At 45.6% G+C, this 13,901-nt stretch overlaps 1 protein-coding gene across 1 annotated transcript; it reads left to right on the forward strand.

Annotated features, from left to right (window-relative positions):
• Positions 1-3,394: 3,394 nt before the first annotated feature.
• On the forward strand, positions 3,395-7,003 carry LOC144129501 (uncharacterized). Its single transcript, XM_077663664.1, has 3 exons — positions 3,395-3,907; positions 4,607-5,110; positions 6,578-7,003. Exons 1-3 carry the CDS (start codon positions 3,395-3,397, stop codon positions 7,001-7,003), a joined length of 1,443 nt encoding a protein of 480 aa, XP_077519790.1.
• The last annotated feature ends 6,898 nt before the right edge of the window (positions 7,004-13,901 follow it).

A 13,901-nucleotide genomic window follows, 5' to 3' on the forward strand; every position in this document is an offset into this window, starting at 1 on the left:
TCCAGTCCGCACAATCTCGGAAGCTTCTACAATCTCTCTTGTTAGTTTGTCACTGTGATAGCACAGAATAACTTTAAGCTCAAAAGACAGTCGGTAGGGTGGGCCTCATTCACACTTTTTTCAGTGCATATTCAAATACCCGCCCCCACCAACGCAGGCCGTTGGGTTTTCCTTCCAGGAAAACCTATATGTAGTACGAGTGTTCATCAAAGTACTAAATAAGTTCCAATGCTCTCAAAAGGCCCTTAACTCATCTATTGAAGATGCAGCAGTAACGTTTGATGAATTTAAAAGTATTTATTATTCCATGTGTAACTTTTGGCATATCTTTTTTAGCAATCAAATAATTTGCGTTCTCTCTTAAAAAAGGGAGCGGGTATACTCATGAAACGTCACCAAAGAAAGGTGGAAACCTGTCGACGTGTGTCTCAGCGGTTCGAATCGAATCGTAAAAACATTAATTGAGCTCTAGAAAAAAGACCTTCACGGCTTCAGACGGCGTCTTCTATATTCATTCACAGGGTTGGTGCCCTAGTCCAGGGCTCCACTGAGTATGGCCATCTCGCGAGCTCGCTCTACTAGGCACCTTTGGCCTTTCAAGCTTACGCTGGAAAGCATACTCTCCTAATGCTCCGCAATCGGGTTTTTCATTCTCTGGATAGTTGTAGGTTCAATCTTTTGACAGGCCCATGATATTTGGCATAAATCTGGTTTTTCTCCGCACCATGGGCACCTAGCCTCATACTGCGAAGGTAACACTTTTTTAAGAAGGTTAAGATTCGAGAAAGCACCCGTCTGCAGCTGTCGCCATCCAACAGCATCCTCTCTGCTTAGATCCTTATGTGGGGGTGGATACTTCAGTCTGGCCCCTTTATAATAATTTATAATATCTGAGTAGCCCATGGGTACTGACTCGGGTTCCTCAAGGCTGGCTGTGTCGGACGCCCGGTTGGTATGTCATCGAGCTGTCCAATCCGCCTCTTGGTTTCCTGTTATGCCAGTGTGCCCTGGTACCCAGATTATGGTATTCTGAACTTTGTGCTCTGCGCCCAATTCTGCCGTTTGTATAATTACGGCATGCTGCTTGAGAGTCTGTTATTGTTAGGGACCTGCCAGATCAGTAGCCCTCCAGTGCTGCCAGAGCTACAGCTGCCTCTTAGTCGTCGACTACCGTGCAGTCCTGTAGTGATGCGCTGGCGATTTCCTTGAGGTCCGAATTAACCACCGATGCCACTGCTATTCTGCTTTGTCTTCCGTCTTTGTTAAACGTTGCCGCGTCCGTATACCTTGTGTTGTCCTTGTTTGCCAGGGTTCTCTGCACGTACTCCGCTCTTGCTTCCCTACGCCCCTTGCGCAGGTTCAGTGAGATCATTTCGGTACTAAACGCGAACATGAGCTGAAATCTCCGCCGTGGCGGCCTCGTATATATATGCAGCCGGAATGCAACGGCGCCAATGTGCTATGTAATGACTGTGCTCGTTTTGAGTCCCAAGTAATCAAAATTGATCTGGAGCCCTGCACTACGGAACCTCCCGTAGAAGATTTTAGAGCAGTAGAGCTTTAAGCCGCACACCTCATACCAATGTCAATATACTCAATATCAAACTTAATCGGAAAAGTTTTCGTCCTGCAGCAAAGGCTGCTGGGTTAATGAAGATGATATCTGTACTATGCCAAACCATTCCAACCAAGTATGTAGAAGGGAGAAAAGAAAGGTCTAGTGAAAGGCATGTGAAAATCTCTTCTTGTGCACTACGCAAGTTCTTATCCAGTAATGCTGATTAAGAGCATCATAGAACTATGCTTGCAGCTCTTGCTATCTAGGCAGCGCTTCCCGCCCCTCCACAGCATAATTTATCCTGAACTTCTGCGCCGGTTAGCGGCTGCAAAATTTATAATCCTGCGGCGTAGATCGAATGTATTCCTTTCGTTACTTTTGGCCGCTTTTGTTCTTTGTTGGGATAAATATTTCAGTCAACATTTCAAAGCGACAGCTTAGGCGCTCTCGTTCAACAGAAAACTCGGCGTCGATTCGTCAGAGTCCGGCATTGTGTCGCGAAACTCCGGGTTGACTGTAAATGTCGGTCGCCACACATGAAACGGCGGAATGAAAAATTTATTAAAATATTGCATTAATTGTGACTACAAGGTCGCAACATGATTGAAACGTGATCACATGTAGGTAAGTAAAGTAAATAAATAGCGCTCAAAAAAAAATTGGGTAATTAGTGGGGAATAGAACTTCTGACTTTTGTGCTGCGAGTAACACATGCTTCCTTTAAGCCACGGAGACACCTTCGTACTCCGTGATCAAAGCAGGTTTTTTTTATATTTCTTGTGCGGTCTTTCACATAATGTGGTAGCTTACCATTGTAGGCTAATGAGTATGTGTGTGATTAGAGAGGCACTGATTAAGGGAGTAGTGCTCAAGTGAGCAGCGAAGTGCATGTTCGTGATGAGTGATGGGTTAGTGTACGTGGACGACTTCACGGCTGCGTCACTTAACTTTGGTGTGCCGTGTGATCAGGTAACATTAAGCGGAGCTTTAATGGCCCTAATTCTTTTGCCTATAATAAGAATTGTCTTCATCATAAAACGAGTATGACACATTTGAACGCGATTCAGAAATTTAAACGCCACACTCCCTAGAACATATCCAACAATTCTGGAAAAAAAAACTTTTTTGAACGGGGTCCAGTTTATGAACGCAGTTTTTTCATATATTGTAAGATTTCACTATTACAATCATTATATCCGCACATTTCCCATCGACACGCTTGCCTTTTCTTGCTATTAGCGTTTTTGCAATCGTCAAAAGTGTTCCCCATTGGTTTTCTATGGCCTTCTCAACTGCTCGATGGGGCCGCAGCAGTGGTCAAGTGTTTGAGCATCCGCCTCGCATGGGAGAGGTGCCGGGTTCGATCCCCAGTGCCACCGGGTACCCACTGGTGAAACAATGGGTACAAGGTTTCCCCTGGCCTGGTGCTCCGCTAGTAAGGGCTGAAATGCTTGGAAAATAGATCTTTGACCCCACCTTGAGTAATCGAATAATACATTGTGCCATGGCGCTGTATGACCATAGATGCCCTTGCGCCATAAAAACCCATAATCAACTGCTCGATACGAGTGACAGTGTGATAGCGTCAAGTGCATGACGCGTCACTTTGCCATGACGCGCACTGATAGCAGCAGCGGATAAGCAACCGCTGCGTATAAAAGAAGCGTCAGACAAATAAACGCCGATTCCTTGTCCTGCACCGGTCTTCGCTGGTTCTTTGGTGCGGCCGCTCGGCTGCCGCACGCTACACCATTACACTGGCGACGAGGATGGGATCGAGGCGGCTGGCTGCTTTCTTCGGTTGCTGCTGAAGACTACTGCCTGGCGGATGCTGCAATGACGAAGGTGGGAAAAATTGATACTTTTGACGAAAGGAGCGACAGCTTCGAGTCCTACTTGGAAAGATTTGAGCTTTACGTCTTGGCAAATGATGTGGCTGAAGGCAAGAAGCTAGCCGTATTCCTGACTGTAGTAGGACCTCGAGTGTATGAAGTATTGAAGAACCTGCTAGTTCCGAATTCCCCTGCCAGCAAAACGTATGACGAGGTCACGGCGCTACTGAAAACACACTACAGTCCCCGAAAGGCCGTGATTGCGGAAAGGTGCCGATTTAACCGAAGATTGCAACTTGAGCAAGAGACTGTAGCCGAATTCATTGTGCAGCTGAAGCACCTGGCCAGAACTTGCGAGTTTGGCAAGTTTCTCGACGAAGCGCTTAGAGACAGGCTAGTCGCCGGGCTACGCTGCGTCGACACTCAGCGTGAGCTGGTTGCCGCTGAAAAGCTGACGTTCGAAGAGGCGTGCAAAATTGCGTTAAATCGTGAACTAGCCACCACCCAGACTCAACAAGTAAAGCTAGAAGAGCTGAAAATTATACCACAAAGGCGCTCAGGACTAGAAGTTGATGTTCTGAGTCAAGGCTACCGTGCTAAGGACAATTATCGAAGCAAGACTGAGCCCGTAGAGTGCTTCCGTTGCGGTAAACGCCATGCGGCCAATAATTGCCGATATCGCAAGTACAAGTGTCATAACTGCGGAGAGCAAGGTCACTTGAAATCAAAGTGCAGGCAGCGCACAGGCAAACCGAACGCGCTGAATGCGATCGATAACTCGGCCGATGAGTCTGACGAAGAGCAAGAAATATACAGTATGACAACAAATAAGTCTGCATACTATGTCACAGTTCTGGTGGAAGGACAGGCCTTAAGGATGCAAATCAACACAGGGGCGTCCGTCACCGTCATGCTGAAGTCAGCTTTTGTTCGTAAGTTTCCCCATCTGACAGTAACGACGGCTACGGTTCCTTTACGAACGTACACAGGAGAACTAGTGCCGGTCGTAGGGTCGGCTGATGTGCGTGTTGAGCACGCTAATCAAACTGACGTTCTACCTGTTATGATAGTAGATGACGGTGGGAAAGTGTTGCCGTGTCTGCTCGGCCGCAACTGGCTGAGGAAGCTGAAATTAAACTGGCAGGAAGTCCATGCTATACAGCAAGACGACGCCGTGGAGGAACTTAAGAAGTTTCAGGCTTTGTTTTCACCGCAGATGGGGTTGATAACGGGCTACAAAGCACAGGTCCTCTTGAAGCCAGACAGCAAGCCAGTATTTTGCAAGGCCCGTCCCGTGCCTTTTGCATTGAAGCAAGCTGTGTCCGAAGAGCTAGACGCCTTGGAACGGGCGGGGGTACTGAAAAGGGTCACCAGAAGCGATTGGGCGACTCCGCTGGTAGTGGTACCGAAAGACGGAGGAGCAAAAGTGCGGTTGTGCGGTGACTACAAGGTCACGGTGAACCCTGTGCTGCTGCCTGAGCACTACCCTCTTCCCTTGCCAGAATATTTGTTCACAACATTGGCAGGCTCAAAAGTATTCTGCGTCCTAGACCTTGCTGCCGCTTACCAGCAAGTAGAACTTGCCGACGATGCAAATGCGATTTTAACTATAAGCACCCACCAAGGCCTTTACCAGTACCAGCGGCTCCCTTACGGCATTGCCAGTGCTCCTGCCATATTCCAGTCGCTCATGGACGGGCTTCTCAAGGGTATCCCTCAAGTAGGGTGTTATATTGATGATGTCATCATTGGAGGTTCAAGTGAGAATGAATGTCGGAAAAGGCTGGAAGAAGTTTTGACACGATTGCAGGAGCACAATGTGACGCTGCGCATGGAAAAATGCAAGCTCTTTTGCAGTGAAGTCCGCTATCTGGGCCACATAATTTCAGCGGATGGAATAAAGCCACTGGAATCGAAAACAAGGGCAATAGAGCGTGCACCGGAGCCTACAAATGGTACTGAACTGAAGTCTTTCCTGGGAATGGTAACATTCAACTCCAAGTTCCTGTCGAACTTGGCGACTGTGGCTGCGCCGCTCTACGAGCTCCTGAAGAAGGGCACGCGTTGCAAATGGACAAGGGAGTGTTCTCGCGCGTTTCGAAAAACAAAGAACTTGCTCACGACCAGTCCGGTACTTGCTTACTACAATCCGAAGCAACCCTTGGCTCTAAGCTGTGATGCGTCGCAGTATGTGCTTGGCGCGGTTCTTTTTCACATACTTCCCAGTGGGCAAGAAAAGCCTGTCGCTTTTGCTTCCAGGACGTTATCGCAAGCTGAGCGCGGCTATGCCCAGATCGAGCGAGAAGCGCTGGCAATAATCTTTGCTCTCAAGAAGTTTCATCGTTACCTATATGGAAGGGCATTCACGTTGTTCACGGATCATCAACCATTACTAGGCATCTTAGGGCCACGGAAGCAGGTCCCATCTTTGGCGGCTGCTCGAATGCAACGGTGGGCGTTAATCCTGGCTTCTTATCGCTACGACTTGAGATATCGGAAAGGATCTCAAATGGAAGTGGCGGACGCGCTGTCCAGACTGCCTGTTGCAACCGAAAACAGCGTTGATGAGACACATACGCTCGCTGTTTTTGAAACTACGCCACTGACGGCTAAAGACGTTGCCAAAGCTAGCAAGTATGACGGCATTCTCAGCAAAGTCTACAGACATACGCTTGAAGGATGGCCAGCACAAATCAAAGATGCTCAACTTGTACCGTACTATAACAGATGTGCGGAGCTGTCGCTGGAAGCGGGATGCGTAACATGGGGCAGTCGTGTTGTTCTGCCAACAAAGATGAGAAATGCAGTGTTGAGTCTGTTGCACACGGAACACCCCGGTGCTTCACGCATGAAGATGCTCACACGTAGCTTGCTCTGGTGGCCAGGGCTAGACGCAGAGATAGAAAACACGGTAAAAACGTGTAGCATTTGCCAACAAATGCAAAATAGCGCTCCCCGTTCTCCACTTGAGCCATGGCCGGTTCCCGCCCGCTGCTGGCAGCGAGTGCATGTGGACTTTTTTGACTTTGAAAAAACGACATTTCTTTTGTGCGTGGACTGGTTTTCAAAGTGGATCGAAGTGTTTCCTATGCGCTCTACTACAGCCGCGAAAACTATCGAGCGCTTGCGAAGTCTGTTTGCTGCTTACGGATACCCTGAACAACTGGTTTCTGATAACGGCCCCCAGTTTTCAGCGCAGGAGTTCCAGGACTTCCTCGATGCCTGTGGCATCCGACGCACGTACAGCCCGCCATACCATCCGCAGTCCAACGGGGCTGCCGAAAGGTCGGTGCAAACTGTAAAAAGGAGTCTTCGTAAGCAGCTTCTGCACGACAGCAAGGGAGGTAACAACAGATCGATGCGGGAGAGACTGGACGACTTCCTGCTGGCGTATAGGACAACCCCTACCACGGCAACTGGCAAGTGTCCGGCTGAACTGTTTCTGAAACAAACTCCACGCACTAAACTGTCATTACTAAGACCATCATTTCGGGATGACATGCAGAGTAGGCAAGAAGGGCTAAAGCAGCAGCATGACGCGCAGCTCCTTCCAGTATGCAGGACTGGACACCGGGGCGGAAGCCCCGAGACGACCCGACACCGACGACCTTGAGCGTCATCAGGAGACGCTCCCCTCCCCACCACAAGAGGCGCAGCATGACGCGGACGCGGCAGTACCCCCTCTTCGCGATGATGCACCAACCCCGACCCCGCCACCACAAGACGGGCAAGAATTGCAGCTGCCAGCTGCTCACAACGCACATCCTGAGGCGCAAGCTGAAGCGCCTTCCGACTCTCCACCAACAACACTGCGCAGAAGCCAGCGCGCCCGGAAACCACCAGACAGATATACCTCCCACGATTTCCGCCACTGCAGCTAATGAGTGGAGGCGAAGATCTTGGAGGGAAGGAATGTGATAGCGTCAAGTGCATGACGCGTCACTTTGCCATGACGCGCACTGATAGCAGCAGCGGATAAGCAACCGCTGCGTATAAAAGAAGCGTCAGACACACAAACGCTGATTCCTTGTCCTGCACCGGTCTTCGCTGGTTCTTTGGTGCGGCCGCTCGGCTGCCGCACGCTACAACATTACAGATAGAAGCATTCTAAGAGAAAAATTTTTTTACACGTCGGAAGAATGGACTGTTACATTTCCATAACAATACCTTATAATATTCTAGCATTCAAAATTTTTGTCCAAGAATGCTCGACACAAAGATGAGGTTTAATGTTTCTCTGTTGTTTAGTCGACCTGTCAACCTGACTTGAAAACGGTTTGAACGTCCGGTGTCGGATAGGGGCCCCACCGGTGCCTTATGAACTAAGTTAGCACGCTCTACTCTAGCGATTTATTGCAATGGACACCAGATGTCGATGCTATGACGCAGAAATTCTTCTTGTCCATCTCCTTGTCATACTCAAAATTACTTGTCCTATGTGCATGTTTTATAAGAATGAAAGCACCAACAGGCCGCTTCGACCACTGGCACCGTCCTTCGCTATCATGGTGTGCTCGCGACACCGGTGTGGTGTTCCTAGCTGTTAGGGCTTTTTGTCCCAAGCTCTTCTAACTCCAAGCGCCCGAATCGAGTCGGGCCATTCTAAGAAGAAATCGTTGAGTCGCATACTGATGTATATTTATTGAAACCTCGACGTTTACACGGTGACCGCGTTAAAAACATTATTGATGGTACGCATAGCACGACATTTTCACGTAAGAATTCACCTACCAGTAATTTTGCCGGTGGTCGTATGTAGCATCAAGTGTCGCATAATTTTAAGCAGAGTCTGGCTGAACAAGAGGATATTGAAGCAATATGCATTAAAAGTATCAGTAACAGCAGGTGAGCACTCAGGCAAATAATTATAGAAAAACCTCAAGTCAATATTCCTGAAAGTTGTTTCTTCTTATAGTAGACATAGCGATGAATAAGATTTACAGCGCTTGCATTGAAAAAAAAAAGTAATAGGTTTTTGATTGACAACCTATGCGTGGCCTTTGGTTGAGTCGCTCAAGTATAACATCAAGTATCATACCACAGTAAATATAGCCTTCACCTTAGTTTGCTGGACAATATTGCCATGTTCTCTTCCTTTTCTCAGTGTTTTATTATTTTTATATTTGGGAACGAGGTTGGAGGCTGCGCTCACTGCCCGCGGTTACTAGAATGCAAATTTGTTCAAGTTTGTTGTCTTGGTTGGAATCCCCTAATCATTTTACACGCTCTCCTTACAGTTGCTACTTCGAAACTTTTTTTACATGACAAGAGCGTGAGGTCACTTGATGTAGCACCGCGTTATAAAACTGCGGCATTCACTTAATAACGGAGCACTGGGAGCGTTATTTTTATTCTTATTTTCGGGTGTTGCGATGTTGTTAGCGTTGTTTTGTGGCCTTCGAATGACGTATTGAATTTTTAAAAATGCAAGAAAAATTATCATTGAGCGACGCGAAGCCGTGGTTGGACACACTCGTGTCTTTGCAACCCATACCGAGATAAAGCAGATTAAGAAAGAGGGGAATGCTTCGAAGCATTGATGTCACACTAAAAGTGTACCGCTTCCTGCCCTAACGCAAACCTGATAATATCCTGCAAAGGATTTAACAAACCCTGAAGCAATAATAAGAGCACTTAATTTATCAGAGCATGAACTCTGCAAAGAGGGAAACGTTAGTTTTGACCGCTTCCTACTAGCAATAAATTGGTGTGCGGTGGTGAAGACTTGACTCAATAGCCACGCCTTTCCGGCAGCCTGACTAATTACGACACCAATACTCAGTCTCAGCAGCTTCTGCTGAGTGTGTAAGTAGTTAGCGCTCCTAGATTACCACCTGCATTGTACTATTCAGCACTGCATATTATCTGTAGCCAAATGCGCAGGGCTGTTTGCACGCAGAAACGACTATTGCCGGTTCAGCCTCTCAAAAGTAATATCGTGTGCTGTTGCAACTGCCCTTTTCACCTCGGTCCTTCGTACATGTGAGGACATTTGCAAATATATACACTGGTCGAAGTGACCAGACATCTGCATTCGAAGATTCCGACAAGGAAAAGGATGGGTTTATTGTTTTGCGGCATTGCTTTTATGGGCCAGAAAAAGGGATGAGTGAAAAAGAACCAGGAAAGGAAAAAAATAATCGACAATGCGCTGCATGCGCGTGGACTCCACGAGCCACAGAACTGATAAACTACAGACAATCAAAAAGCAGCATCAGTCGTGGGTTCCATGGCAGTGCACGGTACTTCCAAGGCAGCACACAAGACATCTTAGCGTTGCACGCCGTCAAAGACAGGCAGAGGCAAGACTATCAAAGTGTGCGGGTCACTAGAGGCCGCCACTTTTTAAGCTCCTATCTCGCCTCGGTAGAGATATTTTTCTTGAGTCCTGTTCCGGCTTATTGATCCAAAGCGCCCGGTTCTCGCGTTGCACCCGTGCGCTTTAAAACATACGAGGAAGTGGTCCGTTTTATGCTACTCCGATACCTCGCAGAAAGTTTCTATTTTTAGCTGACTCGTTTTTTTCTGATGCATCGCTATTTCAGTGGTCGGTTGAGAGAGGGAAAATCAATTTTCCAGTCCTGAACGAATTCAACCGTCAAGACCGACCAGTGCTTAAGCTCAACAGACCAGGCAAAGTGGCTTGCAGGAAGCTAATCGCGTGCAGGTTGCAAGTCCATGCGCCATCATTCGATATGTGTGCGTCGCTCTAGTGATCCATACCTCGGCCGACGTGACATCCGGCCTACTTCATTCACAATGGGGCCATCGAATGTAGAAAGCGACGCTGCAAATGATTTTTGGCAGGCACTTTCTTGTGTGTTTTTGACTAGCTAATTTTGGCGCTGAACTGCCCGAAGAGCTCTATTTTTGCTAACTTGTCACTCTCGACTTAATGATTAAACTTTAGGGACACCGCAAACTATTATTGTTCATAAGTTTTTAATACAAGCATTGATATCATTAGGTATCCTGGTAAGGTGCAGTTACTAGCTTTTCCCTTAAAGACACGATGTAGTTATGTGACTTGAGAGCTACTCGATAATGCTTGTCGCTGTGTTCTTTGCAAGGACAATTTGGCAAATGAGAGCGCGTTAGGCACTGTAGGTAATAAAGGCAGATAAAAGCAATGATATATTAGTAATGAGTTACTTCAACAGAATTTTTTTACTGCACTTCCAACCTACGGCTAAACACATATTAAACGTTTACGTTAATATGTCTCTTAAAGATTAGCTATAGGAGTAGTATGAGGCATGTTTTTTATAAAGCATTCACTGATTCGTTCGTCGTCCACACTTCGATGGTCCCGACGCCGTCGTTTGACTCCGATATCCCCGCCTGTACAGTTTGAGTGTTGCACCAATTCTGGATTCAATAAACATTGATTTGATATGAAAAAAAAATTGCATATATTTGCGCCCATTTTTTTCTCCGATCCTATTTATATGTTCACGACATGTGCGCGTTCCACATGTAGATCTGAAGAAACCTTCTTTTCTTAGCTCTTTCTCTGTCGCTTCGTTTATTCCCATCGCCACATGCAGGGTAGCCTACTTGGTATTCCCTTTTTGACCTCTTTCTCTCTTTCCTTTCTTCTCCCTCTTTCTCTTCCTATCGTTGCCTAGATTTATCTGTTTAGTGGAGGCAGCGCAAGATAATATACAACAATGTGAAAATGCGCATATAATTTGTTTTTGATTTCTACCCACTTCTAGATTTCCTTCTTGCAATGGCAGGTACAGCTGCCAGAATTATCTGAAAAACTCTGCTGATTTCGGTCCATGTATTACCAAATTTTCCGCTCAGCCGCAAAGAAAAACAAAAAAAAAGCGTCGACTTCATTATTGCTTCCTTGAAATTAATTTATCTCTGCATTACTCACGCGTCACGAGGACCGCTACAGATGGAACAAAGCTTCAATATATTAAATTCATGGTCGTGAGACGTCCATGCTCTGTGATTTCGGTATAAGGCTGAATGAACAAGGACTATGAAAATAAATGTGCACGTTGTTCTTAGCTATCTATTTCAGGTTACAAGCACATATACTTTCTCCGTGCAGTACATTCACTTCATAAGCTTGCCATATGAGTGCAGATTCCTGTCTATGAATTGCATACATATAACTTCTATCGCTTGTCCTTCGTGCAAGTTTTTAATAGATAGCGTTAGCCGTTCGTTTGGTAAGACATTGTAAATATAGCTTTCCTAACGACGCTTTATAAGCGATATTACATTTGGAGTTGTCTACTTAAACGATGGCGTAGCAAGTTTCTCTACTGTCCAAAGAGTACCTCATGCAAATCGGACCATTTTCAAGTTCACAACACGGAATGGTAAAACGTGCACGGATGCAAATGAAGCAAGTTAACCTTTCGCCACTCACTGGTACTTATGTTTATACAAATGCAGATAAACAAATCGTTCATTTCCGAAATTTTTGAAGACTTCTAACAGGAGCAAAGAACATCAGTTTTGACGCAGTACTGCATTGCAAAAAATACGTAGAGCTGTCATTTCTGCAAAGGTAACTTCACAGTCATTTGACATTATCACCTTCTCAAAATCTATGCTCTTTAGGTATAACCTCTTTCCATCTAGCTGCTGCTAAACACTTAATAGCACCCACTATTCTGTCATCGTTCTTATTCTTTCAAGTGACAAAAATAATACATTTCTTAACAGTCATAGTAAACAACTGACTTTTCTTTTTGTGAATGCCCGCCGCCGCGGTGGCTGAGTGGTTACGGCGCTCGGCTGCCGGCCCGAAAGACGCGGGTTCGAAAGACGCGGGCCGCGGCGGTCGAATTTCGATGGAGGCGAAATTCTAGAGGCCCGTGTACTGTGCGATGTCAGTGCACGTTAAAGAACCCCAGGTGGTCGAAATTTCCGGAGCCCTTCACTACGGCGTCTCTCATAACCTGAGTTGCTTTGGGGCGTTAAACCCCTATAAACCTATAAACCTATTTTTGTGAATGCCAAAATTTATTGAAAACGCAAATAAATAGTCGTACTTGTCAACTTCTGAAAGAGAAAATGAACGCCACAGTTAAGTCAATGTCATGTGGAATCCGGCAATGCCAGTACACAACTGAATTATGGTGAGGTTGGCAGTCGGAAACGCCTCTTGACTTCCCGAGTGGCAAGCCGATGCTGGGAGATCAATGCACAACCTTAGTCGATGACAAACAGAGCAACTGCATCCAAAGTCCGAGAATAACTTGTGAAACATTAAGGTGGATATATCAGATTTCGCGCTCAATTCGCCTTTGCTTGCTTTTTCTTGAATAGAAGGCTTTTCGGGTCGTGGAGGTGCAGTCGCCATGTACGGTGTCTCTCAGCCCAGGCTCTGCATGCCTCAAGTTCGTTGCAACGCCTCGGTACTGGAACTTTCGCAATTTGTTGAACCTCCAAACTTACTCTCCGTTTCTCATCTGAAATTTATGTTTCAGTGGCGCGCTGGAAAAAAAATCTAAACGATCGTTTGGGAACGTTAAAAGAAATTTTACATCCATGCCGAAACATTGGCTTTGAGTCCGTGAAATCCTACATTACATTTTATACCGTCCTTTCTATCCCTTTCTACACTTAAACCGCCAAGATCGAGATTACTAATGCGGGAAACTTTGGTCAAGGTGAGCTGGGTAATAGCATTACCTTTTTACAGAACTTATTTGCTGTATTAAACAATATGTCGGAGAAGAACTCAATTACTGCACTAAAATTTACATGGTACTCCCTCCTACACTCGTTATCAGCGATGTCTGAACATAAAAGAGCTGAAAATTAATGCTTCGGATACACTGATATGTTTCACGGTTCACTACCTTCGTTTCTTGAAATTAATCTTTGCTTGTTGAGTAGCGCCTTTTGAATGTCACTTTCTTTACTTCGTTTTATAATAGCATCTTTCTTTATAGATACCACCTAGTTTCTACGTACTATTGTCTGCGCTCAATAATTTATCTTGCCGTCATTTTTCATAGATCTATCCATGACAACTGTGTGTATCAGACAATATTTGCGTGTCGACGTTTAGGGACGCAGTACTATAGGCGACGAAACCATCCCCAGATATTCGAACAAAATTAAAAGTAATTTGCTCATTGATAATTGAATACATTTTTTGGCATTATTTTCAGAAAGATCTTAAACTCATCTCAAAGCGACTTTTTTTTTCATCAAAATAATTTCATTTACATGTCTTCCTATTATTAGCGCAGTATTCTGTTTTTATTGGAAACGTAAATTACATTAAAGAAAAAGATGTAAACAAAATCATATACTTTCATGTCAGTGTTCTTGATTTCTAGGCACAATTTTTGCACATTTACTTAATTCTAGACATGTCCAGTTTCATGAACTAGCGCCGGGCGCAAAATTAGGGCATTCCTTCAGCATCCACCTGTTTTGTTTTCTTCCTTTGGGATAATTTACTTAGTGCCAAGCAGCCTATAAAACTGAAAGCGTGTCTTTTTTTTAGTTCCTTAGAGAAGCATAAAACACTG

Source organism: Amblyomma americanum, chromosome 4 (genome assembly GCF_052857255.1).
Source record: "Amblyomma americanum isolate KBUSLIRL-KWMA chromosome 4, ASM5285725v1, whole genome shotgun sequence".
Lineage (NCBI taxonomy): Eukaryota > Metazoa > Arthropoda > Arachnida > Ixodida > Ixodidae > Amblyomma > Amblyomma americanum.

Excerpts from the sequence above, each read along its gene's own strand:
- LOC144129501 (XM_077663664.1), top strand. The coding sequence starts at position 3,395 with ATGACGAAGGTGGGAAAAATTGATACTTTTGACGAAAGGAGCGACAGC. Across the intron at positions 3,908-4,606 it reads CCACCACCCAGACTCAACAA|ATGGGGTTGATAACGGGCTA; the intron begins GTAAAGCTAGAA and ends TTTTCACCGCAG. Across the intron at positions 5,111-6,577 it reads TTCTCAAGGGTATCCCTCAA|TTTTCAGCGCAGGAGTTCCA; the intron begins GTAGGGTGTTAT and ends AACGGCCCCCAG.